Below are 27,302 nucleotides of genomic sequence, written 5' to 3'. Positions count from 1 at the left end.
GACAGAAGGGAGAAGGAAAAGGGGAGAGGAAAGGAAGGAATGGAAGCAGATGATGGGAAAGAGAAAATATACCCCTGCAGATTTGCAGTATTTTCCTAAGATTTGCTGAAGTTTCTATTTGGCTGCTAAACAGATCTATTTACAACTTTTGTTAATTAACAAAGTTAACTTACATGGAAGATTTAGCTTCTGAATGCAGTATATTTAAAAGCCAAAGCAATTACTGCAGTAAGAGTCCAAGAAGGATGTCTTTTAATATAGCCTACTGACAAATTTTCTAGTTCTCTTTTATCGAAAGCTTTTCTAATTTTCTAGAATATGGAAACTGTTCCACTATAAAAGATGAAGCAGCCTGTTCTGAGATGGCATGCACTTAGTTGTCTTAAGTGTAACAGAACACCACCACTTACACAATCTATTACTTTATGAAATCAGTTCTACTGATTGTTTCTCCTTGTTAGGAAAGATAATCTGTTACTCTAAGACTAGTTACTCAGCAACTTCCCTAAATTATGAAAATCTTCAGCTACTAGATTAAAATTAAATGAAATCATAAGCATTTTGTATTACAAAAGTTCAGACTACTATAAAGAAAAAAGTAAATTCACTTCGTCTTTTTTATGTTTAAGATTAGTAATCCTAGGATTTCATGTCAGTTAAACAAAAGTAAACTTATTTTATATATGTACACCATCCGACTAACTCAAGATTTTCTGCTATAAATTTTAAAAATATGTCATGATTTGTTTTCATATATAACTAATACTTTTAAGTTAAAAGGTGACTTTGGAATGTTTACTGATAATCTCATACTAGACATGGTTTGCAAAACTAAAAAGGGGGGGATAGGACTACTGAAAAATGCTAACAAATGGAATGTACTTCAGTGATATAAATTTATCCAGTCTTTGACTATACTATTTATTACACCAGTATATTATTTAATCACAAAAATTCACTGAATAAAATTAGCTAACAGAAAACTCAAATCACAAACCAATTCTTAATTTTAACAAATATACCCTTCATATCATAATCTAAAACAGAAGTAAAAGATTTAAAATACTGTTCAAAAAACAAGGAAAAATTCAAAAAATATGTAATAGTATGAAATCCAGCAGCAAACCATTAAAAAGTAGGAAAAAAAAAAAAGGATATTCAAACATAAAAGGCTAGGACTCCTTTCATATTCTATTTCATCCCAAAATTTCAAATACATTTCCTCATTTAAATGTTTTAAGTATTTGGGTTTTGTTTGTTTGTTTTACATTTCTGGCCCTTATAAGTGATATGGAATTTAGAGAAATCCCTATTAAAAACTGGTTGTATCGGCCAAGAGCGGTGGCTCACAACTGTAATCCCAGCACTCTGGGAGGCTGAAGTGGGCCAATCAGTTGAGCTCGGGAGTTTGAGAGCAGCCTGGGCAACATGGCCAAACCCCATCGCGTAAAAAACCAAAAAAACTCAACTTAGCGGGGCATGGTGGTGTGTGCCTGTGTTCCCAGCTACTTATGAGGCTGAGGTAGGAGAATCCCTGGAACCCAGGAGTTTGAGGCTGCAGTGAGCCATGATCGCGCCACTGCACTCCAGCCTGGGCGACACAGTGAGAGCCGGTCTCAGAAAAACAAAAAAGAAAAAAAATGTATCTTTTTCAAAATTAAAGATATACAACTGATTTTTTACCTGGGGCAGGAAAACAAAACCAAAACCAAAAGAGCAGACAGAAAAAGTATCTTGCTTTACAACTGGAATAAGGCCACTTGGCACAGACCACAGGGTTACCCAATAAATGCCAACTGAGTGGGCAGTACATGCCAGCAGTTTCAGGTGGTGGGGACATAGCAGTGTAAACTCAAGTTTTCGCTCCTGGACGACACCTACCACTGAGGTTGTTAGCACCTAAAGATGTTTTCTATCCTCATTACCTGGTCTGTTGTCAACATATTATCCTACAGTGTTTTCCTAGACATCCCAGTAGGGTAGGCAAGACAAAAATATTACCAAAACGGAGACACTAGTATAGCAAGGCTAAAAGTTTGGTTAAGGTAGGTATTTTCACTATTCAGTAACTAAGTCTGAACCTATAAAATGGAAATCCTTTCCAGTTATGCATTCTATTTGGTAAGATTCAAATGAACAAAATACATACTACCATCGGGTGAGCAAAAAATTCAATCTGAAAAATTGTTAGATAATTTATTTCAAAGAATAATCAAATCTCAGCAACTAACAAAGCCAGCCAACAAATAGATGCCTTTTTAGATAAACAGAGCTACCATTTATTGAGTCCCTAGACTTCGTCAGATATATTAGGTAGTTTTTACACTGTCATTAATCTTAAAAGCCCTGAAAGGAAGTTATTGCTTATTTCTATTTTACAGATGAGGGACTCTGACTCTGAGAGGCTCAGTCACTCACTCACAATTATAAAGTTTCTAAGTGGCAGACCCTTGAACAGAATGAAGATCTGAATGGAGCCAAAAATCTATGTCCCCTCGGTTATGCCACTACGCTATAGCAGAACAGAATTTAAGGGCTTCACAGGTGTGGAAGGTAAACACAGAAAGCTTAAACACTTCAATGTAAACAGGAACACTGAAAAGCAGATGAAGAGCAGTTAAGAAACAAAATAAACTATCAATAAGTGAGCTACAGCAATGGCAATAAAAGCCATGTGTAAGTCCTAACTTCTGCGCCCCTCACAGTAGTAAATTTTAATACCATCACATTTTGCAGTGTGCTAAGAGTATAAATGTTACCTTCCCTAAAAGGGGGCAAATAAACAAAATCAAAGAGCAAGTGGACTGAGAGCCTTTTAAAAGCAGATATGAAGCCAACAAAACTTTTACTATATAAAAAAGGCCAAACCATGATCCTAGAGGGCAAACCCTAAAACACACTCTAAACAAAGCCAGCACATGACTACTGGGAACCAAAGCCAGCTCTTAAACTTCATTTAAATACAGAGGGAGAACAAAAACAATTCAAATAGACAATTCACTTTGAGTCTTTTTAATAGGATAGTAAATTTAAAAATGAAATCTAAAGCAACCTTGAAGTTGATTCTGTAGTTTCTTTTTTTCAGGATCATCAGATTCTCCTTCCCCATCACTGTCATTCCTAATAAAAAGAATTTAATATATTCAAATGATCACTCATTGCTATCAAATAAGGCAAAAATGAAGGAAAAAATAACCTGAAATATTTGTAATTTAAGTGGCAAAATCAGACATTTACATTAAAAGCTATGCTTACTTAAAGAACGTAGTAAATAAAATAGGAAGCAGGCACGTTATCATCAATAGAGAATCATGTAAAGGAAAGGGACAAAAAGACCAGAATGAAGTCAGGAACTAGCTCCAAATTCCCATGACATATTTAGGTATGTATTAATTCATAAATGCATGCCCCACACATCACTCCATGAAGGATTCAAGATGAATTAACAGAAGAGTTGCAAGCAACAACAGTGAAAACATCAGGACTGGGCAAGATATAAATTAGAACAAGAGGTCATATTAGGAGGAAAAAAATCTGGAACACTAATTATCTAAGGTACAACCCTTAGTCTGGGGGTTCCAAAGGACAGAGGAAGCTTCTTGAGGACAATGAACTACACTCAAAAGAACAAGTAGGTCGATCGAGGCATTTCATATCTAGGAATTTATCTTGAGGAAATAATTTTAGAAAAGTTCAAGGATTTGACCATAAGGATAATCACACACACACCGTTCGCAAAAAGGGAAAAAGTAACATATTATAGGGACTAGCCATATGACAGGATACATTGCAACATTTAAAAGCGATGTAGAAATAGTTTATTGGAAAAATGTTCCTGATACAATGTTAAGTATAAAAGTGATAAAGCCAAAAATAAGGCATTATATCATTTTAAAAACAATAACATATAAAGGGGGATAAAAGCATGACATATTTTATGCCAAAATGGAATTGCCTTGGTTATCATAGGATGGTGGGGCCGTGGGTGAGGCAGACACTGCAAAACAGATTCACTTGACACTCACTTGAACCTCCTACTATCATGCTGTCCAGTACTATAAAGGCTGTCCTTATTAAAAACAAACTGCCGTTTCTCATCTCCCTTGCAGCTAGGGTTCCACATGAGACCTAAATTCTTCCAAGAAGGTGGGGGCTACTCACAAGGAGACTAGTTTTGCTGAGGGAGCTGCGCAGAGGTTTTACTGCCTGCTCCCAAGCACCATCAGTGCTTGGCAGAGTTGTTGGCAACGGTGGGATCCCTACTTGAACAACCTTGGTACTGTTGGCCATTTCTCCTTGTGATCCAAGTCTGATTCCCTGGCCCCACTATTCTGTAAGGTAATACCTATAATACATCCCTTTTTGCTTAAATTAGCCAAAGTGGGTCCTACTATAAATGAAGACTGCTGTTCAGTACAGGAGAAAAACTGGCATCACCTTGTCAGGTAATTATCTCAAGAGAGATCCTTACAGGATTTTCAAGCATGACCAGAAGAGCTTCTATGCACAAGGGAAGAGAAGCTTCTGCGGTCAAGGGAGTTTCAGTGAGAGCTGGAGGTCCCAGGCAGTCACGGTCAACTAAATTCTTCCCAATATTTTCACTTCATGTTTGGAGTCCCTGTTTTATACTAAATGTCCTCACTTTCATGTAAGAAACCCTAAGTTGAAATTCAGTAATTCATCACATCGGACTATCATCTGATTTTTGTTATGTCAATGTTATCGATGAAGAAGATAAAATGTTTTTAGGGTCTCACAGAAACTCCCTAGTTCCCCGATCACATCTTGAACACAGAATATAAAACCTTGAGCTTGAGCTTATCATTTCCTTCAAACTCTGCCACTTAGTTTGAAGCAGCCAAGTCAACACTGGTTCTTATATTCCTCATGTCCCTCTAGACGGTCAAAGCCCCAAAGCATTGCCTAAAAGGCACTTCATTCCTTGTGACCACAGGGCATCGTTTCAGTAACTTGTACCACTGCATACCATGAACAATGAGAACCGCATCCTCTAAAGCTGAGCAGAACCTCCCTGCTTTCAAACCCAACCAGGCCAGATAACTCCATTCCAGAGTCTCATTTTCTTAAGGGTGTGTTACCTGGAACTATTGGCATCAATTAGTAGGAGAGCCAGAGAGGATGTGGTTAGAATATGTTCCCAGTGCTCAGCACAAACTTGGCATGCATATGTCATGTACTGAATAAACAAATTCTGCATCTAGAAGTGATACATCTCCCATCTAGAAGACATGCCAAAAATCGGCTTCAATGTTTATAAGTTATGCTGTGCTGTGTTGTTTTCTTTACAATGACAACATAAAGCAAGTCTAACACAAATTCACATCAAAAAATTTTGCATAAGATATCTGAAAAAAGTTTACATTGTTGGAGTTACTTTTCATTTTTTCCATATGGTCAAAGGTTTAATTTTCAGGTCGCTCCTATAATCTTAAGCTTCGATATTAGCTAAAGACCACAGGGTAACTGAGTGCTGTTCCTACAAGCATTCTCCCCTACTACTGGCAGGCAGTCAGGAAGCGATGTTTGAGGAATATCATCCATTAAGCTTGGCAAACTAGGGGTCAGCAGACTTTTTTTGTAAAGGACCAAACAAGTAAATATTTTAGGTTTCGTGGGCCATATAGTCTCCACACAACCACACAACTTTGTTGTCATGGCACGAAAGCAGCCCTAGACAACAATATGTAAAAGAATGGGCACGACTGTGTTCTGATAAAACTTATTACAAAAACAGGCAGCTGGGCAGCTTTGGCCCATGAGCCACAGTTTGCTGACACCTGTTTTAAACAAAAGAAATTTATTTCACAAATCAAAAGCTAAAAGCCACAATAAAATTGAACAACTTTAAACACGTACCCCTTCTCATCTGCTGGACTCGGCTGTCCTTCTTTCACTGGCTTCTGTGCTTTTTTCTCTTTATTTTTCAGGTACTCCTTTAGTTTTTCTGCTCTATCAAGATATTCTGTACACTTTGCCCTGATACTTTGCTTGGCTTTATCACCCTGTGCTTCATCTATTAAAGAGAAATGACAGAGATTTTTTTCCATTAGTATTCTGTGTAAAAAGGTTTGAACTCTTAAATATGTATTTTTTAGACAAGGAAATTCTATGTTGGGAGAAGGAGGGAAGAGCATCTCTAACTCATCGTAGTCAATGATTATTACCTCTTTTCTACCCCTTCCCCCAGCAGGGTTGGAGACCAACAGTGGGTCTGAGTCAGAAACAATCTGAGCAAGACAGCAGGGTATTTTAAGTTAATGTTAACTAACAGGAAATTATTTAATATTCTGAAGCTTTCACACTCTTCCCTTACATTTTTTGCAGATAGTTCAAAGTTGCTTGTCTTCCACAAACCCAATGATAAGAAAGACAAATAGAAGGAAAGCAGTATTAATCATTTCCATGAATGTCTACAAAAGCTTTATTTCAGAAGAGTAAAGTGATGGAAATCCCATACATTCTGTGTAATACCAGTGTCATAATTTTACTACATGAAGGCCTCTGTCAGAGCTGTTTTCAGTGTGAACTTTGGCAACACATGCAGTAGATGGGATGAGCCCCACATAGCTTACAGGTTATGACTCATTCTTAGTTTCACTTTAACATAAAATCTCAAAACTAAATGAGAGAAGTTCAAAAGAACATCTTCAATTATCCAACTACATTCCATTTAAAAGCCATGAAGGCTGGGGTTTTATCCATTTTTTTTCTATTGTATCCCCAGTGCCTGCCACATGGTAAACATGCAATACATATCTGTAAAGACACAAATAAAATGTCTCCCAATCTATTTTCCTCTGACCATACTAGATTTTAAGATGTTTCGGTATACAAAGTAATAACTATGATGGCTGTCACATTTGCTAGCTAAGTCTCATTACTTAAAAATCACTAGAAAGAAAGTGGACTTTTTTTTTTTTTTAATTTTTTTAACAAATGGATAGTTTAGAATTTTCTGGCATTATATTTCAATTTTTTAGATATGAAATAGAATAAATTTTTCTTTTCATGTTTTTAAATAAAATATAACCGATGGCCTCACATTTCACGACATGAAGAAAATACTGCACAGCATGCTGATAGAGCTGAAGGGCTTCTTCGTAGTTCCCAGCCTTGTCTTCTTGCGATGCTTTGCTAGCCAGATCTATCGCTTTCTGTTTGAGGGAGGCAAAATAATAACATTTAAATCAAAGCATAAACATAAATTTGAAGTAAATAATCACATTGAAAGTTTTTTTTTTTAAGCTTCTTAGCCTGCTGGACTGTTAAAGAAAACAAACAAAAATAAGTAAAAAATAAACAATAACTAAAAAAATCATTTTTTTCTAACTCACAACTGTATTTTATTATAAATTACAAGTTGATAAGATGCAAATTACATTTGTTATATGAATAAATGTTACTGAATATTACTTTAGTACCAATCGCTAACATTTACATGTAATTTTCACTTAGCTAAAGTTAATTTTAGGGCTAACAAGAAATAATAGAATCTGAAAATTCACAATTTTAGTATATGTGCTGCCGAAGCGAGCACAGAATCTGAAAATTCAAACTAAACAAGTATTTAGGGAAATTCTAAAAAATTAAATGCTGCTTTAATCTAAAAGATGTAACAACAGTGGAGATGTAAATGGGGTGAAACCCCTTCAGAAGCAATGGGGCAATGAAATATCAAGAATCTGAAAAACATTCATATATTTCAATCTAGCAATTAACTAAAAGGTTTACTGAGCAAAGATATTAATCAGAGAGGTCTTTTAAATAACAAAAACAAAACCTGGAAACCTAAATCATAAGGATGCCACAAAACAGAATATCAAAGGATCACTAAAATAATATTAAGAAATATTTGTAATAACATGGAAAGTGCTAATAATGGGCATTTTTAAAAAGCAGGACACAACTTTTTGTATGTAGCATGAATTTATTTGAAACAACAGCAAAAAAAAAAAAAAAAAGCACAGGAAAAAGATGGGAAGGAAATTTAACAGAGCTTATCTTTGATAAAACTTCATAGATTTTTCATTTTCTACTTTTTCACATCTTCTAAAAAACATGGTCTACTTTTGTGGAATTTTTTTTAAAACCTCCCAGAAATAAATCCATACTAATAAAGCCAAGAGATTTTTGAAAATGATGCAAAAAATCAGTCAATGGCACCGAGTCAGGCTTTTGAAGAAGTGGTGCTAGAGGAACTAGACATCCATAAGCATACACCTAAAAGAATCCTGACTTAAACTTAATACTTCCTGCAAAAATTAACTCAAAAATGGATTACAGAATTAAATGTAAAACTACAAAATTTTTATTCTTATTTATTTTGTTGAGACGGGGCTCCATCTCACTATGTTGCCCAAGCTAGCCTCAAACTCCTGGGCTCAAGTGATCATCCTGCATCAGCCTCCCCAAGTAGCAGGACCACAGGTGCACACCACTGCACCCAGCTAAAACTTTTAGAAAAAACATGGAAATCTTAGGATCTGGGGCTGGGCAAAGAGTTCTTAGATTTGACATCAAAAGCATACCATATAAAAGAAAAAAACGGTAACTGGACCTCACGACAAAACTTTTGCTCTCTGAAATATTTTGTTAAAAGGATGAAAAGACAATCTATAGACTGGGAGAAATATTTGCAAAACATATCTAACAAAGAACCAGTATCCAGAATATATAAAGAACTCTCAAAATGTAACACATATCTTCATGTGATAAAACTACACAAACACAACCACACCCACACACATAAAAACACATGAGGACAAGTAAAACTGGGAAAATATGAGTAAGAGTGGTGGAATGTATCAGTCAATATCCTGGTTGTGATATTGTCCCAGTTCTACAAGATGCTGCCCCTGGAGACAACTGGATAAAGGGAAGGCCGGATTCTCTGTTACTTCTTACAACTGCATGTGAATCTACAATTATCACAAACTAAAATTCTCCTGAGCTCAGGAGTTCACGACCAGCCTGGACAACACAGTGAAACCCCGTCTCTACTAAAATACAAAAAATTGGCCAGGCATAGCCGCATGCGCCTGTAGTCCCAGCTACTTGGGAGACTGAGGCAGGAGAATTGCTTGAATCCGGGAGGCAGAGGTTGCAGTGAGCTGAGATCACGCCACCGCACTCTAGCCTGGGTGACAGAGCAAGACTCTGTCTCAAAAAAGAAAAAAAAATGCATCTCAAAGTCTCAGTGGTTAAGCTACATAGCAGAAATAAATCCTTTTTCTTTTCTGTTTTTGTTTTGTTTGGTTTTGTTTTTTATTTTTTTTTGAGATGGAGTCTCGCCGCTCTTGTCGCCCAGACTGGAGTGCAGTGGCACCATCTTGGCTCACTGCAATCTCTGCCTCCCAGGTTCATGCGATTCTCCTGCCTCAGCCTCCCCAGTGGCTGGGATTACAGGTGCCCACCACCATACTTGGCTAATTTTTGTATTTTTGGTAGAGATGGGGTTTCACCATGTTGGCCAGGCTGGTTTCAAACTCCTGACTTCAGGTGATCCACTCGCCTCAGCCTCCCAAAGTGCTGGGATAACAGGCGTGAGCCACCGTGCCTGGCCTAGAAATAAGTTCTTTCTTATCCTAAGTATAATTTTCTTCTCAGGTGATTTTGAAATGCTGTGCCACTCACCTCTTCAGCCACTTGTTCCTCTCATTGAGTCAGGTCTCACTGTGGCACCACACTGATTTTTATTAAGGTAAGTAAATCTCTTACACTGCAGTGGGTATTATTTAAGCATCTAGCTCCAAACATAGTAGTAATTAAACCAGCCTTTCCCTGTTGATGAGAATGTCTGTGTATGGCTTCTAAGCACTTGAAATGTGGCTCGTGTGACTGAGGAGTGAATTTATGTAATTAAAATTAAAATAGCCACATGTAGCCACTGTACTGAGTGGCACATGTTAAATCTTTAATCAAAGACGATGAATTAAGAGGATATGCATCTATTTTTTTTTCCGCTGATGAATGCCCCATCTCAACCTTATTTCTGTTAACATTTTTCACCTGAAATAAACTTAACCATGTCTCTTAGCATTTTTCGTTTGAAATAAAATTAACCATGTCTTCTATGGTCTCTATGGTTAATTCTGGAGAGCTAATTATTTTATTTTTTCATTCTAGAAAGCTTTACCGGAGAGATCCATAGAAAGGACATCCATGCACTTCCATTAGTTTCTTGACGGACATGTTTTACTCTCTATCCTTCTGCAAGACGCTGGCTACTGCTATCTCAAAGTCCTCCTGGGTGACATGGACTCGCTGTTCCCTCAGGGCATATACAGTGGCTTCTCTGTATATGACTTTCACTTCAGGCCCTGATGCTCCTGGCAAAAGCTCAGCAATTTTTCTCTGGTTGATCCCCTGGGTCAGGTTCCTTTTCAGAGAATGGATCTTCAAAATGTCCAGCTAGAATTCAATTTTTCTGTTGACATGCCCTGAGCAAAGCAGCGGTCCACAATAACCTCCATCTTCTTGGTGGCCTCAAAGCTGTCCAGCTGGTTGAGCAGCTCCAGCACGATGTGCACTTCACTGTCCCCTCCACAACCCACCTCCAGCTGCAAGGAGTTGATGGAGCTGATGATAGATGGCGGGTCCTCATGCCATGACAGACAGCTCCCTCACCATTCTTGGCCCTTCCCTGATGAATTTCTGTACCAATTCAGAGCCAGGGATATGAACAAAAGTACAGTCTATATGATGAGCCATGACCCAGGCAAACAGTGTCTTCCCAGTGCCTAGAGGTCCACACAGCAGGACCACCTTGGGTTGTGCGATACCCAGTGCTTCAAAGAGCTTGGGATGCTTAACAGGCAGTTCGATCACTTCTCTGATGTCTTTAATCTGCTTGTCCAGTCCACCAATCATCTCTTAAATCAAGGCTGGCACCTTCTCCACCATCACTGGTGACACCAGTGGGTCTACTTTGTTGGGTATGATGTTGTGCAGTGTGTAGCTATCATTTCTGAGCGCCACCTGGCAATTGGGTCTCATGTCATTGATGTCGCTGTTTCTGTCCACACCTAAGACAAACTTGCCCTTGGGATATACCTTGACTAACATTTTCTCCATATCCATGGCCCGGACTACTTCCCTCATACAGGAGCCCTGTTCCAGCAGCAGCTGCAGCTCCTCCTGCAATAGGTGAACTTTTGCATTTAGTTCATTCCTTTCTGCCTGCAGCCTCTGGAGGTATTGGCTCTTATCATTCACAACTGACTGGAGTTCTTCAGTTCTTCAGTCTCAGACAGATAATACTGGCAGAGTCTGCTGCCTGTCTTCCCCTCTTCCGGCTCTATCTGCTCTGGTCCATCAAACCTTATCTTCCCTCTTCAGTCAGAGCTCATTTTCTTTCTGAATATAATCCTCCACCCTCTCCCTTGCTAACATCCTAGTTCTATCTGCTATCATATATGTCAAAACTACTATCCAGCCTCGTGAGTGGTCAGTTTGTTCCCACCCTTGCTACCTGAAAACATACAAGGCAACCTTCGATGGCTTCCCATTGAAAAGAATAAAATCCTGATGCTAGAGCTGACCTAAAAGGTCTGAAATAACCTGGGCCCTAGCTACATGTGGTTCTCCTCTGAACCCTAGAATCCTCCTGCACGCAGGCAGCCTGAGCAGTTGGAGCCCTCCACCTAGAATGTTCTTCCTTCCTTTCCCCAGATAGATGCATGATGTCTCCTTTTCAGTCCTAGTTCAGATGGCAAGTCCTCAGAGAGGCCCTCCCTAATTTGGTATAGAAAAGGCTGTACCTCATCCCTGCTCTCTGCTATCTGCCCCCGCTGCACTCTCTCATCCTATTACTGTCATTATATTTACCTGTATACTCACCCACTGGCTGTCTCCTTTAGGGAGGTAGGCTCCATAAGGACAGGACTTCACCTTGAGCTCCCCACGCCTAGAATGGTGCTGGCATACAACGGGTACTCAAAATTGTTTAACGAATGACAAAAAAATTCCCCTACTCCTTTTTCAGTATCTTCTTCCTTTTAATTACTTCACTTCTGTCATTCTTAACATTTCTCTCCATAGATATTTCCATCAACGTACAAACAGCCCTCCTTTAAAAAGTCTTATTTGATAACAAAACACTGTTCAGTGTTAGTTCTGTTTCTCTGCTACCTTTTAGAGTCAAAAATCTCACCAGAGTGGCCTCTATTCTCTTTCCGTTATCACATAATAAAACGGCTCCTATAAAGGCTCTCTAGTATGCTAGATCCAAACACCAGCTCTGTCTTCTCGATCTTCTGACATTGAAAGTTGATTATTTCCTCCTTCTTGGACACTGTCCTCTGCTGAGTCCCCTACGACCACTTGGCTGGTTTTCCTCCCACCGCTCTGGTGCTCCTTCTCAGTCTCCTTCATTGATTCTCCCTCTCGTATGTGACAATGAAGTATATTCATCAGGTGTGGGCTGGGACTCACCACCCTACGTGGTTTGCAGTGACCTAAGGCTGATGATCTTTGTGTGTGTGTGTGTGCGTGCGTGTGTGTTTCAGAGCACGCACAAAGTTTTTTTGTTTTTCTTTTCATTTATTGGCCTCTCTCTCCCGGTTAGAATGTAAGCTCTAGGAGAACAGCAGTTATATCTGTTGTCTTCACTTCTTTATATTCCCAGAGTCTATTACAGTGGCTGACACAAGACTGAATGATGTATCACCCCAGGATCAGTCAGGATCCAGTTATCAATATGGAAGTATAAAGGTTGGGAACATGTGGAATTGTCCTTTTCCACTTAGGAGACCCAGACACATCCACCTTAGAAAACCCTGAGAAATGGGGTAAATTCTACAATTACCTGCCTCAGGAGAAAAGGTGTCCCAGGCCCTGTCTGTCGAGACCAATTCTTTCTGCTCTGCTGTGGAGCTGATCCCCACCTTCCTCCACTGACCTTTACTCCATCAATGACATGTCTATCAACTGTTCTCTCCAATCTTTCCTTTTTTCCCTCAGCAGAAAAATGTGTTGTCCTATCTCAGACTCACTTCTGCAGAACATAAACTACACACCATCTCTCCTCAGCTCCTCGGTTCCCCTCTCCCTACATCTCACTCATCTCTTTGCCTCCACATCAAAATCCCGAATACCCACACTCATCCCAGTTTCCCGATCTGCTATTTCTCACACAGCAATGCTTTCTGCCTCCTGACAGCCAAATCTTATGCTTATCTCACTCCCTCTTCGCAGCACTTCACACATACAAGTACCCTGACAGTGTCTCCTTGCTTGGCTGTCATGACATCATTTTCTTCTAGTTTTATTTTATTTTTTTTTAAGACAGGGTCTCACTGTGTCACCCAGGCTGGAGTACAGGGGTGTGATCACAGCTCACTTTAACCTCCACTTCCTGGGCTCGAGCCATCCTCCCACCTCAGCCTCTGGAGTAGCTGGGACTATAGGCATGCACCACCACACTCAGCTAATTTTTGTAGAGAGGGGGTTTCACCACGTTGCCCAGACTGGTCTCGAAGTCCACAGCTCAAGCGATCCGCCTGCCTTGGCCTCCCAAAATGCTGGGATTACAGATGTGAGCTACCGCACCTGGCCTGGTTTTACTTTTGATTAACAATTCTTTTCCAGGCTCCCGTTTCTCTCTCCTTAAATGTCGCTAATCCATAGAATTTCTACCTTGGTCTTTGTTTTGGCTTACTCTGTATACTCTGCAGGATGTGACTCTGTATGCCTACAACCTCTACTGCCACCTGTACGCTAATAATTCCCAAATCCTTATTTCCAGCCTAGTTCACTCTCCCTAGTTCTACACATGCGTATGCAAATATTCACCAACATTTCCGTTTGATTGTCTCCACAAGCAACTAAAACTCAACAAGTTTAGAACCAAATTATTTTGCTCCCTTGCCCTGGCCCCAAATATCTCTCCTTTTGTATTCCCAGAACCAATCCCTACCTACTCAGATACCCAACCCCGAAATCTGGGAGAAAACCCAGACTATTCCTCCTCCCTTTCAAAACGCAGATACAGCCAGGAGCGGTGGCTCACGCCTGTAATTTCAGAACTTTGGGAGGCCGAGGTGGGGGGATCACCTGAGTTCAGCAGTTGGAGACCCACCTGGCCAACATAGCGAAACCCCGTCTCTACTAAAAATACAAAAATTAGCTGGGTGTGGTGGTGCATCCCTGTAATCCCAGTTGCTACTTGGGGGCGCTGAGGCAGGAGAACAGCTTGAACCCAGGAGATGGAGGTTACCATAAGCCAAGATCATGCCACTGCACTCCTGCCTGGGCAATAGAGTGAGACTCTGTCTCAAAAAAAAAAAAAAAAAAAGAAAAAGAAAAAAAAAATGCAGATACAAGCTTGACTCTTCTCCATCTTTAATTTTTCTCCTCTGATCAATCCTTTTCACTTTATTTGAATGGATACTCTCCTAATTTGGTCCCTCACCGCCTCCCATCAGACAGACTTTGCCTCCTTGCCCAGTACAATATACTGTAATAAAAGTTATGTGAATGTGGTTTATCTCTCTCAGCATCTTATTGTACTGTTCTCAACCTTCTTGTGATTATGTGAAATAATAAAATGCCTACGTGATGACACGAAGTGAAGTGAATGACACAGGCATTGTGACACAGTGTTTCAAAATTATAAACTATTTATTCTGGAATATTTCATTTAAAATTTTTGGACCCAGGTTAACTGTGGGTTATTGAAACTGTGGAAAGTAAAACCACAGAGAAGTGGAGACTACTGTGTAGCTTTGTTACATTATTACATAATCTTGATTTTTAGTTATCTGCATTCCCTCATTAGATTATAAGCATCTGGCCACAGGGAGTTTTGCCTTGCTCAGCACGAAGTTAACCATCACATGGATATTAATCCAAATTTCCTAGGTTAGAAGGCTGAAAAGGTTGAATGAGAAAGCACACATGTGAACCTACCACTAACAAAATCACAATTCAAGATCCCTCCGGCTTAACAGTAACAATTACGCCTTTCATGTTGGTCAGTCTCTGGCTGACGCACTGAAGAAGAGCCAACAGTCCAATTCAAATATGATGCATTCCGGGGCTGGGCACGGTGGCTCACACCTGTAATCTCAGCACTTTGGGAGGCTAAGGCGGGTGGATCACTTGAGGTCAGGAGTTCAAGACCAGCCTGGCCAACATGATGAAACGCTGTCTCTACTAAATATAGAAAAAAATTAGCCGGGCGTGGTGGTAGGTGCCTGTAATCCTAGCTACTTGGGAGGCTGAGGCACGAGAATCACTTGAACCTGGGAGGTGGAGGTTGCAGTCAGCCAAGATCATGCTGCTGCACTCCAGTCTGGGCAACAGAGCAAGACTATCTCAAAACAACAACAAAAAAAACCTGCAAATGATGAAGATTATGTTGTAGAGTATCGAAATCGCATGCGAAGTCTCTGACAAATGAAAAGTTGGTGAAATAAAAATTGTTAAAAAGCCAACGATGACAAGATGGGCACTTCAGAAGGGTCACCTTTAATACTCAAGGGAAAAACACTTTTACCAAATGACCAACGCTTTTTCCAAATACGTTTACCGAAAAGAACCTTTCCAAATAGGACTACAAAAAGCTACAAAAACCTCACGTGAAGATTGCTGAATCTTAGTTTAACACAACCTTGGTGAAAAAGATACAGTCGGCCGGGGGTGGTGGCTCACGCCTGTAATCCCAGCACTCTGGGAGGCTGAGGTGGGCGGATCACCTGAGGTCAGGAGGCCAGCCTGGGTCAACGTGGTGAAATCTCATCTCTACTAAAAATACAAAAATTAGCCAGGAGTTGTGGTGGGCAACTGTAGTCCCAGCTACTCGGGAGGCTGAGGCAGGAGAATCGCTTGAACCCGGGAGATGCAGGTTGTAGTGAGCTGAGATCGAGCCACTGCACTCCAGCCTGGGCGACAGAGCAAGACTCCGTTTCAAAAAAAAAAGAAAGAAAGAAAAGAAAAAGACACAGACAAATCAACACTTGACTTATTCTACAAAATGAGTCATTGCTGCAATTATATAATTATTTTGTGAAAGATTTAAAAATTTTTTTTTATAATCTTCTAGGTCGATTTTCAAGACAAAAGTCCCAAGCAAGCCTCCTTTCCCACTCTTTTTGTGTATGCGTGCGTGAAATTTTAATCTCTGTTTAAGTGGGTCTACTTTGAGTGGTCTTTCTTCAGAATCAATTATCATGGACTAAGGAGTTCTTCCATTACCTTTGATGCCTCTATCAGGCACTCCAATAAAAGTTGAAATGCTTGTTCAACAACCTACCGGAAGTCCAAGACGGGGATTCAATACAAGTATTTTAGGCTACTTTCTTCCCTTATTGACTTACTGGACTGGGAGTCCTCTACATTAAGCCACATTACATTCTAAACTCCACTGAAGCCCTAGATCCATTCTGGGGATAGGAGACACCATTACATGAATTTCTTTTCTGAAAGAATTCTATTCCACAGAAGACTAACGATTAAGCCTAAAATCTTAAGATTCCATGATTTGTGTACAAAACACTGTGCTCATTGCGGTAGAAGAGGGGAACTGGAGCCACACAGAAGTTTAAGAATAGTCCTCGATCTTACACACTACAATCTGGGGGCCACAGGAGACTGCACATAAATTCAATGACTTCACGCAGACTGTATGTAGCCTGGCTGTAATTTCAGATTCTTAGTCTGTTCCCATATTTCTACTCATCTGACAGCTCAGAATAAAGGCATCTGCTGTCAGCTTGAGAAACTAAGACCGAACTATGATCACTCTATTTTCAACTGGTCTAGAACATGGCTTGGCAAAAATTACGTTCTTTCTCCCTTAACCCTGATTGGAGAGATCTGCCCAGATCTTGGCTGGTTTGGGGACGTGAAGACCCAACAAAAGGGAGCAGTATCACAAAGTCAGTGGCTCGGGAGACCCCAAGACCGGGTCAGAAAAGACCTTTCCGCTGGAAAACGGGCCCCTCTCCCACCTGCGGCAGGTCCCCGGACCCGCCCTCCTCCTTCCCGACCACAGGCGCGGCCGCTTCCTCCCTTCTCCCCGCCCCCCACCCGCTTCTCGCGCCTCCCCTGGGTCCCAGCTCCCTAGGGGAACGGGAGATGAGCAATGATACCTGGAGGTTGGGCGAAGTGGATGACATGGCGGAGTTCCCAGGCGGTTCCCAAGGGGAACGAGGGGCGAGAAAAGCCAACGGCAGCGACGTCCAACCGCGCCCGGGGTAACAGCCCCCAAACTGGGGAGTCCGGAGGTTCTCGGACCGCGAGCAGCAGCCTCCCTTCCGGAACTTGTTTTCAGACAACACTCTCTCCACTAGCAATCGGACCCTCCCCACCAAACTTCCGCAATCCCGAGCCCCTCTAGGTTCTGGTCCCGCCTCTGCTCCGGGCACTTCCGATTTCGTCATCAGCACGCGCGCACCCAGTCACCAGACTCCCTTCTCTCGCCACAGCGAAGGCCCTCCCTAGGCCGGGAGAAGTAGCCTGGAACCCAAACGAGCCCTGGCGGAAGTCGGGCTCGGCGCAGGCGCACTGAGACTCTGGCCTAGGGGCGGGGCGGCAGCCTGGCCGACCTAGGATAGCGCAAGCGCGGAAGCACAGAGCCGGTTGTGGGTTTTTTTTTTTTCTGTTTTGTTGTTGTTGTTGTTGTCGTTGTTTGTTTGTTTTTTCCCCACCCCCAGGGACGTCTTTTACTTTGAGATGAATTATTGGTCCTGGCTCCCTTCCCTCCTCATCCACGTGCCTTGTTGCCTCGCAGCGTTTGAGTGAAAAACTCATCCATTTCCAAGACCCGCCGTCTGGGGGCTTTGGGCCTGTGACTGCGCCTCCCTCACTGCGTGTCCTCTGTGGAATGGGGGCGATCACAGTCCTCGTCTCGGTGGTGAATAATTCAGGAGGGAGTGCGCGGTGAGGCGGCTGCGCAGCGATGCGTTAGCAGTCAGGCCGCGGGCGGGTCGGCGCTCGTTCCTGCTTGTTCTTCCCACGCCACTCGGCATCTTCCAAATGACTGTTGTGTTGGGAAGATGAACGTAAATAAGGCGTGGACGGCCGCTGTCCTCGAGTATATGTTCTAAGAGGGAAGCACTTGTCCTGTAAAATGGGCATTATGCCGGTTATGTTTACAGGCAAATGGCTTGAGGTTAAATGCGTCAGGGATTAGAGGCAGAACCAAGGTAAAACCCTTTCTTAGCCTTCCTATGGTTTGCAGCCACCACCACCGTTTTCTTCTTTTCATAGTTAACCTTCTCAAAGGAAAGCAACGTAGATGTTTAATCACTCCATCATTTTTTTCTCACTCATTCCTTAATTTTTTCTAATCTGGCATCTCCGAAAGAATTAAAGTCTTCTTCTCCTCCCTCTTCATTGGTATTGTCAACTACCCCGTTCTTATTTGTCCGGCTTCCTAATGTTCGTTTTCTACCTCCTTCACTGTCTCCCTTTCTTACTCCTCCCTGAGCTTAAGCTGAATTTACTCAAGAGTCTGATGTCCTCTTCTCTCTTTCTTCTCCACCTCTGCTCATCTTATTCTCTTCTTGAGCTTCAGCTATCAATAGACTAGAAGTCGCTTCAAATCTGGATTTCTAGACCCACCGCATCCCCTGCCCAGCATTTACAACAGTCTCACAGAGGTTTCCTTCACAGGGTTTTTCTGCAAGACAAATTCAACATACTCAAATGAATTACCTTCTACCCTAAACTTCTTTCTCTGGTCTCTCCTTAGAATAGTATTGCCAAATCTGTATCATCCAGGCTCAAAGCTCAGAGCCCTGTCTCTGCCCTGCATCTACCAGTCCTTTCTCCCTACTTGTGAAATTGCCTTTGCAAAATGATGACTGAGACAGTGAAAGAGATATAACTTAACCAACTCCATCTTGCTTCTAACCTCCAAGATGTCCTTGTACATTCCTGGGCATAGGCTGCACTAACTGTGGGAGAAACTAAGTTTATAATTTAAGCAAAGATGGGCCAGGTGCGGTGGCTCAAGACTGTAATCCCAGCACTTTGGGAGGCCGAGGTGGGCCAGTCACTTGAGGTCAGGAGTTCGAGACCAGCCTGGCCAACATGGTGAAACTCCATGTCTACTAAAAGTACAAAAATTAGGCCGGGCGCGGTGACTCACGCCTGTAATCCCAGCACTTTGGGAGGCCAAGGCGGGTGATCACTTGAGGTCAGGAGTTCGAGACCAGCCTGGCCAACATGGTGAAACTCGATGTCTACTAAAAGTACAAAAATTAGGCCGGGCGCGGTGACTCACGCCTGTAATCCCAGCACTTTGGGAGGCCAAGGCGGGTGATCACTTGAGGTCAGGAGTTCGAGACCAGCCTGGCCAACATGGTGAAACTCCATGTCTACTAAAAGTACAAAAATTAGGCCGGGCGCGGTGACTCACGCCTGTAATCCTAGCACTTTGGGAAGCCGAGGTGGGCGACCACCTGAGGTCAGGATATGAAGACCAGCCTGGCCAACATGGTGAAACCTCGTCACTACTAAAAATACAAAAATTACCTGGGCATGGTGGTGCATTCCTGTAATCCAGCTACTCGGGAGGCTGAGGCAAGAGAATTGGTTGAACCAGGACCCAGGAGGCGGAGGTTGCAGTGAGCTGAGATTGCACCACAGTACTTCAGGCTGGGCTACAGAGTGAGACTCTGTCTCAAAACAAACAAACAAAAATTATCCAGGCGCGATGGTGCCTGCCTGTAATTCCAGGTACTTGGGAGGCTGAAGTAGAAAAATCACTTGAACCCAGGAGGCAGAGGTTGCAGTGAGCCAAGATCACACCACTGCACTCCAGCCTGGGCAACAGAGAGAGAATCGGTAAAAAGAAACAAAAAACCCTCTTTTATCACCAGTAATAAGCCATGTTGTTATGATGGAACCCCTGATGTGGAGAAGGGCACATTACCTCTGTGGTATGCTTCCCAAACCTGTGACCTCAATCTAATCATGAGAAAACATCAGAAAAATTCATATGGAGGGTTTTTCTACCTCTACAAAATGACCAGTGCTCCTCAAAATGTCAAGGTCATAAAAGACGAGGAAAGACTGAGGAACTGTCACAGATTGAAGAGACTAAGAAGATGACAACTAAATGCAGTATGGGATTCTGCATTGGATCCTGAAACAGAAAAGGGCCAAGAGTTGAAAAACTGTTGTAAGAATGAGAATAAAGTCTGCAGCTTAGCTAATAGTAATTTATAAATGTAAATTTCTTAGTGTTGATAAATGTACTATGGTTATTTAGGATGTTAACAGTAGGGGAAATTGGGTGAAGAATATATGGGAATTCTCTATATACCTTTGCACCTCTTCTGTAAAAGTTTATTTTAAATTTTATTTATTTATTTACTTATTTTGAGACAAAGTCTTGTTCTCTCACCCAGGCTGGAGTGCAGTGGTGCAATCTCGGCTCACTGCATCCTCCACCTCCCATAACGATTCTCCTTCCTCAGCCTCCTGAGTAGCAAGGATGACAGGCGTGTGCCACCATGCCTGGCGAATTTTTTGTATTTTTGTGGAGATGGGGTTTTGCCGTGTTGTCCAGGCTGGTCTCAAACTCCTGTCCTCAATGATCTGCCTGCCTCAGCCACCCAATGTGCTGGGATTACAGGTGGGAACCACCACACCCAGCCTGTAAGTATTACTTTAAAACGAAAATTTTTTGTTTTAAAATTCCTGTTCCCTGGGACCTTACATTTTAGTGGAGTAGAAACTTTTAACTGTTTACATATTTAAAATGTAAATGTAAAAATGTTACATGTGTAAGAGTTTACAGAGTACTTTTGCATACATTATCTTACTGTATACTACAAGGTAAATCTTAAATCTCTCATTTTTACAGAAGAGGAAACAGGCCAGGCGCTGTGGCTCACACCTGTAATTCCAGCACTTTGGGAGGCCGAGACGGGCAGATCACGAGGCCAGGAGATTGAGACCATCCTGGCCAACATGGTGAAACCCCGTCTCTACTAAAAATACAAAAACTAGCTGGGTGTGGTGGCACGTGCCTATAATCCCAACTACTCGGGAGGCTGAGGCATGAGAATCACTTGAACTCAGGAGGCGGAGGTTGCAGTGAGCTAAGATCGCGCCACTGCACTCCAGCCTGGCGAGAGAGCAAGACTCTATCTCAAAAAAAATAAAAAAAAGGGAACAGCCTCAGAGGTATCAGTAGAAAAGCCCCCCAATTCATTCAGCTTTTGTATAGTGGAGCTAGAGTTTGACCCAGGTCTTCTGATTCCCGAATGACAAGTGCTAGGATAGAGGCAGGAAGCCCTGTGGGACCACAGGAGAGAGAAGGCTTAATTCTGAATGAGTGGTTAGGGATGTCTTAGGGAAAGTTCACTTAAACTGAAGTTTAAAATCTTAATCTGATTTTGACGGAGTGCAGGCCATTTCAGGCAGAAGGAAAAGCAGAAATAAAGGCGCCGAAGAATAAACTACCTGCTCTGTTTGAGGGATCCCTGGAATGTAGGAAGCAGAGGCGCTGTGGGGTTGGAGTGGCAGGAGATAAAGCTAAAAATGCACCAACTGGCACTGCCAGTTAGAGGCTTGGAATAATGAGTTTGGACATCATTCTGTAAGATTTGTTGAAAGCTTTCCTCTTCATTCTGTCACTACCTCCTGCTTTTCTGTCTTCCTGTCTTCCTTCTTGGTAGAGTTGCGATTTGGTCAGATGTTGGTTTCATGAAGGTGGATCTGAGTCCTTTTAGGATACACCAGAAAGAGAGAGGAGGCAGTAAGATCAAGCAGGAGGTTCCGGCAAGTGTTTCATTTTAGAAAAAAGGGATGCAGAGCCAAAAGGGATATTCCCGGTTCCTGCAGTGCAGCCCCCCTTCCTTGCCTCTTGAGCGTTGAAGAATAGATTCTCCCCCTGGCCTGGCATGGTGGCTCATGCCTGTAATCTCAGCACTTTGGGAGCCCGAGGCAGGTGGATCACCTAAGGCCAGGAGTTTGAGACCAGTCTGGCCAACATGGTGAAACCTTGTCTTTACTGAAAATACAAAAATTAGCCGGGCATGGTGGTGGGGGCCGGTAATCCCAGCTACTCGGGAGGCTGAGGCAGGAGAATGGCTTGCACCAGGGAGGGGGAGGTTGCAGTGACCGGAGATCATGCCCTTGCACTCCAGCCTGGGCAAGAAGAGCAAAATTCCATCTCGAGAAAAAAAAAAAAAAGATCCTGGCTCCTTTCATTGCTTTCACCAATTCAATCTGTTAAAAATCATACTATTCCTCAAGTGTCAGTTCCAATGTCACTTCCTCAGGAAAATTCTGAAACCTCTCTGAGCTCTCATCGCACTTTGGACCTTGAATTGCCCTTAAATCACACATGCCAAGTGCCTAACACAGTGCCTGGTGCAGAGCAGATGCTCAAAAATTGTTGATCTTACTAGCACGTGTTCTACTTTTCTAGATAGTAAAATCCCCGAGGGCTAAGACTTCATTTTATTCCATTTGCAACCTACCCCCCTGCCTTACCACCTACATGTACTAAGAGAGTGTGTTCTTCAATAGCCAAAGTTTGTTCAACAAACCTTGCTGTGATCAAGGACTTCAGAAATTAGGAAGGTCAGTGGGGTGGCAGGTGGTGTTTGTGGATTCAGCCTTCGACAGGGTCTCACATGCAGACCGCCCAGGACTGAATTCATTTCACTCAGACCATTTTAAAGAACACGCATAATATTAACATTAAGGTCCTCCCCTCCTGTGCATCCAGAAGTCGGGTCTCTATTTGTTGAGTTTTCAACTTCCTGCCTGACCTGAAACATAACTTGAAGGAAGGCAAAGTGCGGATGGGGCTGATCCCATGAAAGTGACTCAGGCAGTTGTCAGGCAGGAAGTTGGTTGAGCCCATCAGGTGACATTCCTTTCTGAATGTGCTCAGCTACCCTGAAGGCCCAGCCCTTTCTCACTTATTGCTATTCATTTTATTCATATAAAGCCACGGCCAGCTTGTGGACTGATAAGGAGGTGTGGGAATCAACCCATCAATGTCATTCATTCAGCCATGTGATAGAGGGCGTGGGGATGAAGCAGCAATTCCTCATTGCTGGTCATATAAGGGTGAACATGATGTAAGGCATTGGCACAGAAAAGATGAGGGGCCTGCCCTCAAGCAGTTGCAGGCTAGAATAAAAAAAAAAAAGAAAAAAAACTTTATCCACACCTGGCTAATTTTGTATTTTTAGTAGAGATGGGGTCTCGCCATGTTGGTCAGGCTGTTCCCGAACTTCTTACCTCAGGGGATCTGCCCACATCGACCTCCCAAAGTGCTGGGATTACAGGCATGAGCCACCGTGCCTGGCCCATCTTGTTTATTTATTTATTTATTTTTTTATTTTTTGAGACAGAGTCTCCCTCTGTTGCCCAGGCTGCAGTGCAGTGGCGTAATCTCGGCTCACTGCAGCCTCCGCCTCCCGGGTTCAAGCGATTCTCCTGCCTCAGTCTCCTGAGTAGCTGGGACTACAGGTGCATGCCACCACACCAGGCTAATTTTTGTATTTTTTAGTAGAGACGGGGTTTCACCATATTGACCAGGCTGGTCTTGAACTCCTGACCTCGTGATCCGCCCGCCTCAGCCTCCCAGAATGCTGGGATTACAGGCACAAGCCATCGCTCCTGGCCTTCTTTTTACTAATATTTTCACCTGCAGTTGGTTGAGTCTATGGATGTGGATTTATGGATTTATATGCTTTATAAAAACGTATAAAACAGGGTATTCTTGTGTTATATGTGTTGCAAATATTTTACCGTTTTAGTATTTGGGTCATTACTTTTTTGGCATGAAAATTTATTATTATTTTTCTTTTTTGCTGTCTTGAGAAAGAGCTTACCCACTAGTAGATTATTTAAAACAACAATATCATACTTTTATCTTCTTTCAGTATGTACAGGGTTTCACTATTGCATCTAAATCTTTGACCTGTCTGGAATTTATTTTGGTGTTTTATTTATTCCAAATGAGTAGCCAATTGTTCCAATATTATTTAGTTAACATTCATCTTTTCTTTACTCATTTGAAAGGGCAGCCCTTGTTGTATACCATTTTCTCACAAGGATTTGTCTGAATTCTTGATGATGTTTTAACTATTTCTTTTAACCACCTATTCTTACTCCAACAAAACTTATTACAATAGCTTTATAATACATTTCAGTATCTTGTGAGACTGCCCGATTTCTTCTAAGCAGAATGCAACACTAGTTAAGGGCTCAGTTTCTGATGTTACAATGCTTGCTTCAATTTTTTTTTTTTTTTTTTTTTTGAGATGGAGTTTTGCTCTTGTTGCCCAGGCTGGAGTGTAATGATATGATCTTGGCTCACTACAACCTCTGCCTCCCAGGTTCAAACGTTTCTCCTGCCTCAGCCTCCCAAGTAGCTGGGATTACAGGCGCCTGCCACCACGCTCAGCTAATATATTGTATTTTTAGTAGAGACTGGGCTTCACCATGTTGGCCAGGCTGGTCTCGAACTTCTGACCTCAGGTGATCTGCCTGCCTTGGCCTCCCTGAGTGCTGGGATTACAGGCATAAGCCACCATGCCAGCTTCAAAATCTTGAGTCTAGCACATAGTAGGCAATTTCTCAATATCTCTAAACTGCTGTTTCTGCATCTATAAAATGGGAGTGGTATTACTATCCCATCTACTGGGGCTACATGAGAATTAAATGAGACTACAACATCACAGGATTGGGCTCAAACCATAGTTAACACTTGTTAAATGTTTGCTATCAAGAATATTCAGAATAGTTCAGATGTTTCTTACATTACTTTTCCACATGAATTTTAGTATTATTTTGTCAAGTTCCACCTAAAATATTTATTTATTTTGTAATTGAATTGATATATTAATTCAGAGCAGATGGACATCTTTACAGAAGTGAATTTCCCTCAGGTTTAAAAATCATAATATGTCTTTCTTCAAGTCTTCTCGTATGCTTTTTTTTTTTGAGACGGGTCTCACTCTGTCACCCAGACTGGAATAGAGTGCAGTGGGGTGATCTTGGCTCACTGCAACCTCTGCCTCCCGGGTTCAAGCTATTCTCCTGCCTCAGCCTCCTGAGTAGCTGGGATTACAGGCATGCACCACCATGCCTGGCTAATTTTTGTATTTTTAGTAGAGACAGGGTTTCACCATGTTGGTCAGGCTAGTTTTGAACTCCTGACCTCATGATCTGCCGACCTTGGCCTCCTAAAGTGCTGGGATTATAGGCATGAGTCATGGCACCCGGCTTCTTGTATGCTTCTTAGCAGTATTTTATATTTTTCTTCACATGGTTTTTGAACATTTGTTTTGGATTTATCTCTAGGAATTTTATTGTGCTGTTGTTGCTATCATAAGTAATATATTTTCTTCCCATATTTTCTAGCAGATTATGGTTTATATACAGGAGACCATGAATATATGCAGGCTGATTTTGGCAGACACTTTGTTTCTAATAGATCATTTACCTATTCTCTGGGGGTTTCCAGGCAAATGATGAAAACTTTTGCAAACAATGATACCTTTTTCTCTTTCCCATACAAAGTTAAAAGTGTCAAGAATAGACATCTTTATATTCTCCCAAAGTTTAAAGGAAAGCCTTCTAGTGTCTTATAAAGAATCATTTAGCATGTGAAATATGATTATATTTGTTTTCTATTGCTGCATAACAAATTAGCACAAACTCAGTGGCTTAAAATAACATACTTTTATTGTCTCACAGTTTCTGTGGATCGGGAAGCCAGGCCCAGCTTAGCTATGTTCTGTGCTCAAGGTCTCACAAGGCTGAGATCAAAGTGTAGGCTGGGATGCATTTTCATCAGCAAGCTCAACTGGGGATGGATATGCTTCCAACTGCCTATGATTGTTGTCAGAATTCATTTCCCTGGAGCTGTAGAATTCATGATAGCTGATAACCTGCTTCTTGAAAGCCAGACACACACACACACACACGCATGTGTGCACATGCGTGCCCACAGAGTTTCTGCTGCTTCAAGTCTCTTACTTTAGGGAAAGCTCATACTCTCTTTAAATGGCTCACCTGACTAGGTAGGACTCACTGAGGATAATCATCCTTTTGATGAACTCAAAATCAACTCTTTAGATGCCTTATTTACATCTGCAAAATCCTTTCACCTTTGCCATATTCTATTGGTTTGAAGTAAGTCACAGGTTCTGCCTGCACTCAAGGAGAAGGAAATTACACAGAGGTATGACTTATTGGGGTATATCTGCTACAGTAATATTTCAGAACACATCTCTGTAGAGGAGATAGGAAAAATTAATATTCTGCTCAACATAAGAGAAATCTGTAAGATTTCATATTCTAAATGCTATGCTCACAAGCAACTATAAAACTTTTGTTGGTGCTATATATATATATGTGAATATATAATTTATGTTTTATAAGACTAAGACAACTGTTGCACTTATTTTGATATCAACAATAGATAATAAAAAAGAGGAGTGAGCAAAGGCAGATGCTTATAAAGAAAGGTAAGGCATTGCCTTGGAACATTGTATGGAGGGGAAGCACTTGGTTTAGAAAAAAGGAATTAGTTTTCCATACCTTGGAAATATGCTGACTAATACATGTTCCAGCAGTAAAATTCATCTGGATCTAGAAGCTCTTATTGTCCACCGAGTGTCCCTTCTCCAGAGTAACTCATTCCAGTTGTCTTTTGAATTGGCAAAATTTGGAGTGCCAAGATGCTATCACTAAATCAACACGCAGATCTAGGGTGAGAGTATTGGAGTGGAATCATTTTTATTCCAAAAATCCACCTGTATTTATTTCTCATGGACTAGTTTCAGGAGAATTTAGGTTCTATTTCAGAAATTCCCCCAGCACCGAATAGCACAATCTCCCAACTAGCAACAGTGCCATCATCGGGCTAATGATTGGCTAGATGAGCAAAGGAATTTTGCGTATCATTATCTAACTGCATATTTTCCCAGGAATTATAGTCTACATTAGTTTTTCATTGTCCTATTTGATTGCTAAATCAAGTCAACAAGATTAAGCAGAAATAAGTGAATACATCGTAAGAGTAGAAATTATGTATCAGAGAGGGCTCAAATATGATGCCTATGATGTTTGTTTAGTAATATTTTTTCCTGAAAATAGTATAATGCTCTCTTACTCTGTCACTCAGGCTAGAGTGCAGTGGTACGAGCATAGATCATATATCACTGTAGCCTGGAACTCCTGGGCTCAAGTCATCCTCCTGCCTCTGCCTCCCAAGTAGCAGGGATTAGAGTTGTGCAGCACCATGCTCGGGTCCTTCACCTTTTTACAAGCTCATTTGTATCAACTTCAGGCAAATC

The 27,302-nt window shown here is 41.7% G+C and overlaps 1 protein-coding gene and 1 pseudogene across 1 annotated transcript in view; both read right to left on the bottom strand.

Annotated features, from left to right (window-relative positions):
• VPS4B (vacuolar protein sorting 4 homolog B) overlaps positions 1-17,235 on the bottom strand; it is a 31,748-nt gene extending 14,513 nt beyond the window's left edge. The window contains 4 exon segments of the mRNA NM_001257678.1: positions 3,053-3,120; positions 5,878-6,034; positions 7,064-7,175; positions 17,112-17,235. Of these exon segments, the coding sequence (NP_001244607.1) occupies positions 3,053-3,120; positions 5,878-6,034; positions 7,064-7,175; positions 17,112-17,138 (364 nt within the window). The 5' untranslated portion in view covers positions 17,139-17,235.
• On the bottom strand, positions 10,128-11,252 carry LOC144336449 (26S proteasome regulatory subunit 8-like; annotated as a pseudogene).
• Positions 17,236-27,302: the final 10,067 nt, after the last annotated feature.

Source organism: Macaca mulatta, chromosome 18 (genome assembly GCF_049350105.2).
Source record: "Macaca mulatta isolate MMU2019108-1 chromosome 18, T2T-MMU8v2.0, whole genome shotgun sequence".
Lineage (NCBI taxonomy): Eukaryota > Metazoa > Chordata > Mammalia > Primates > Cercopithecidae > Macaca > Macaca mulatta.
This window is presented reverse-complemented; position numbering and strand designations above follow the sequence as displayed.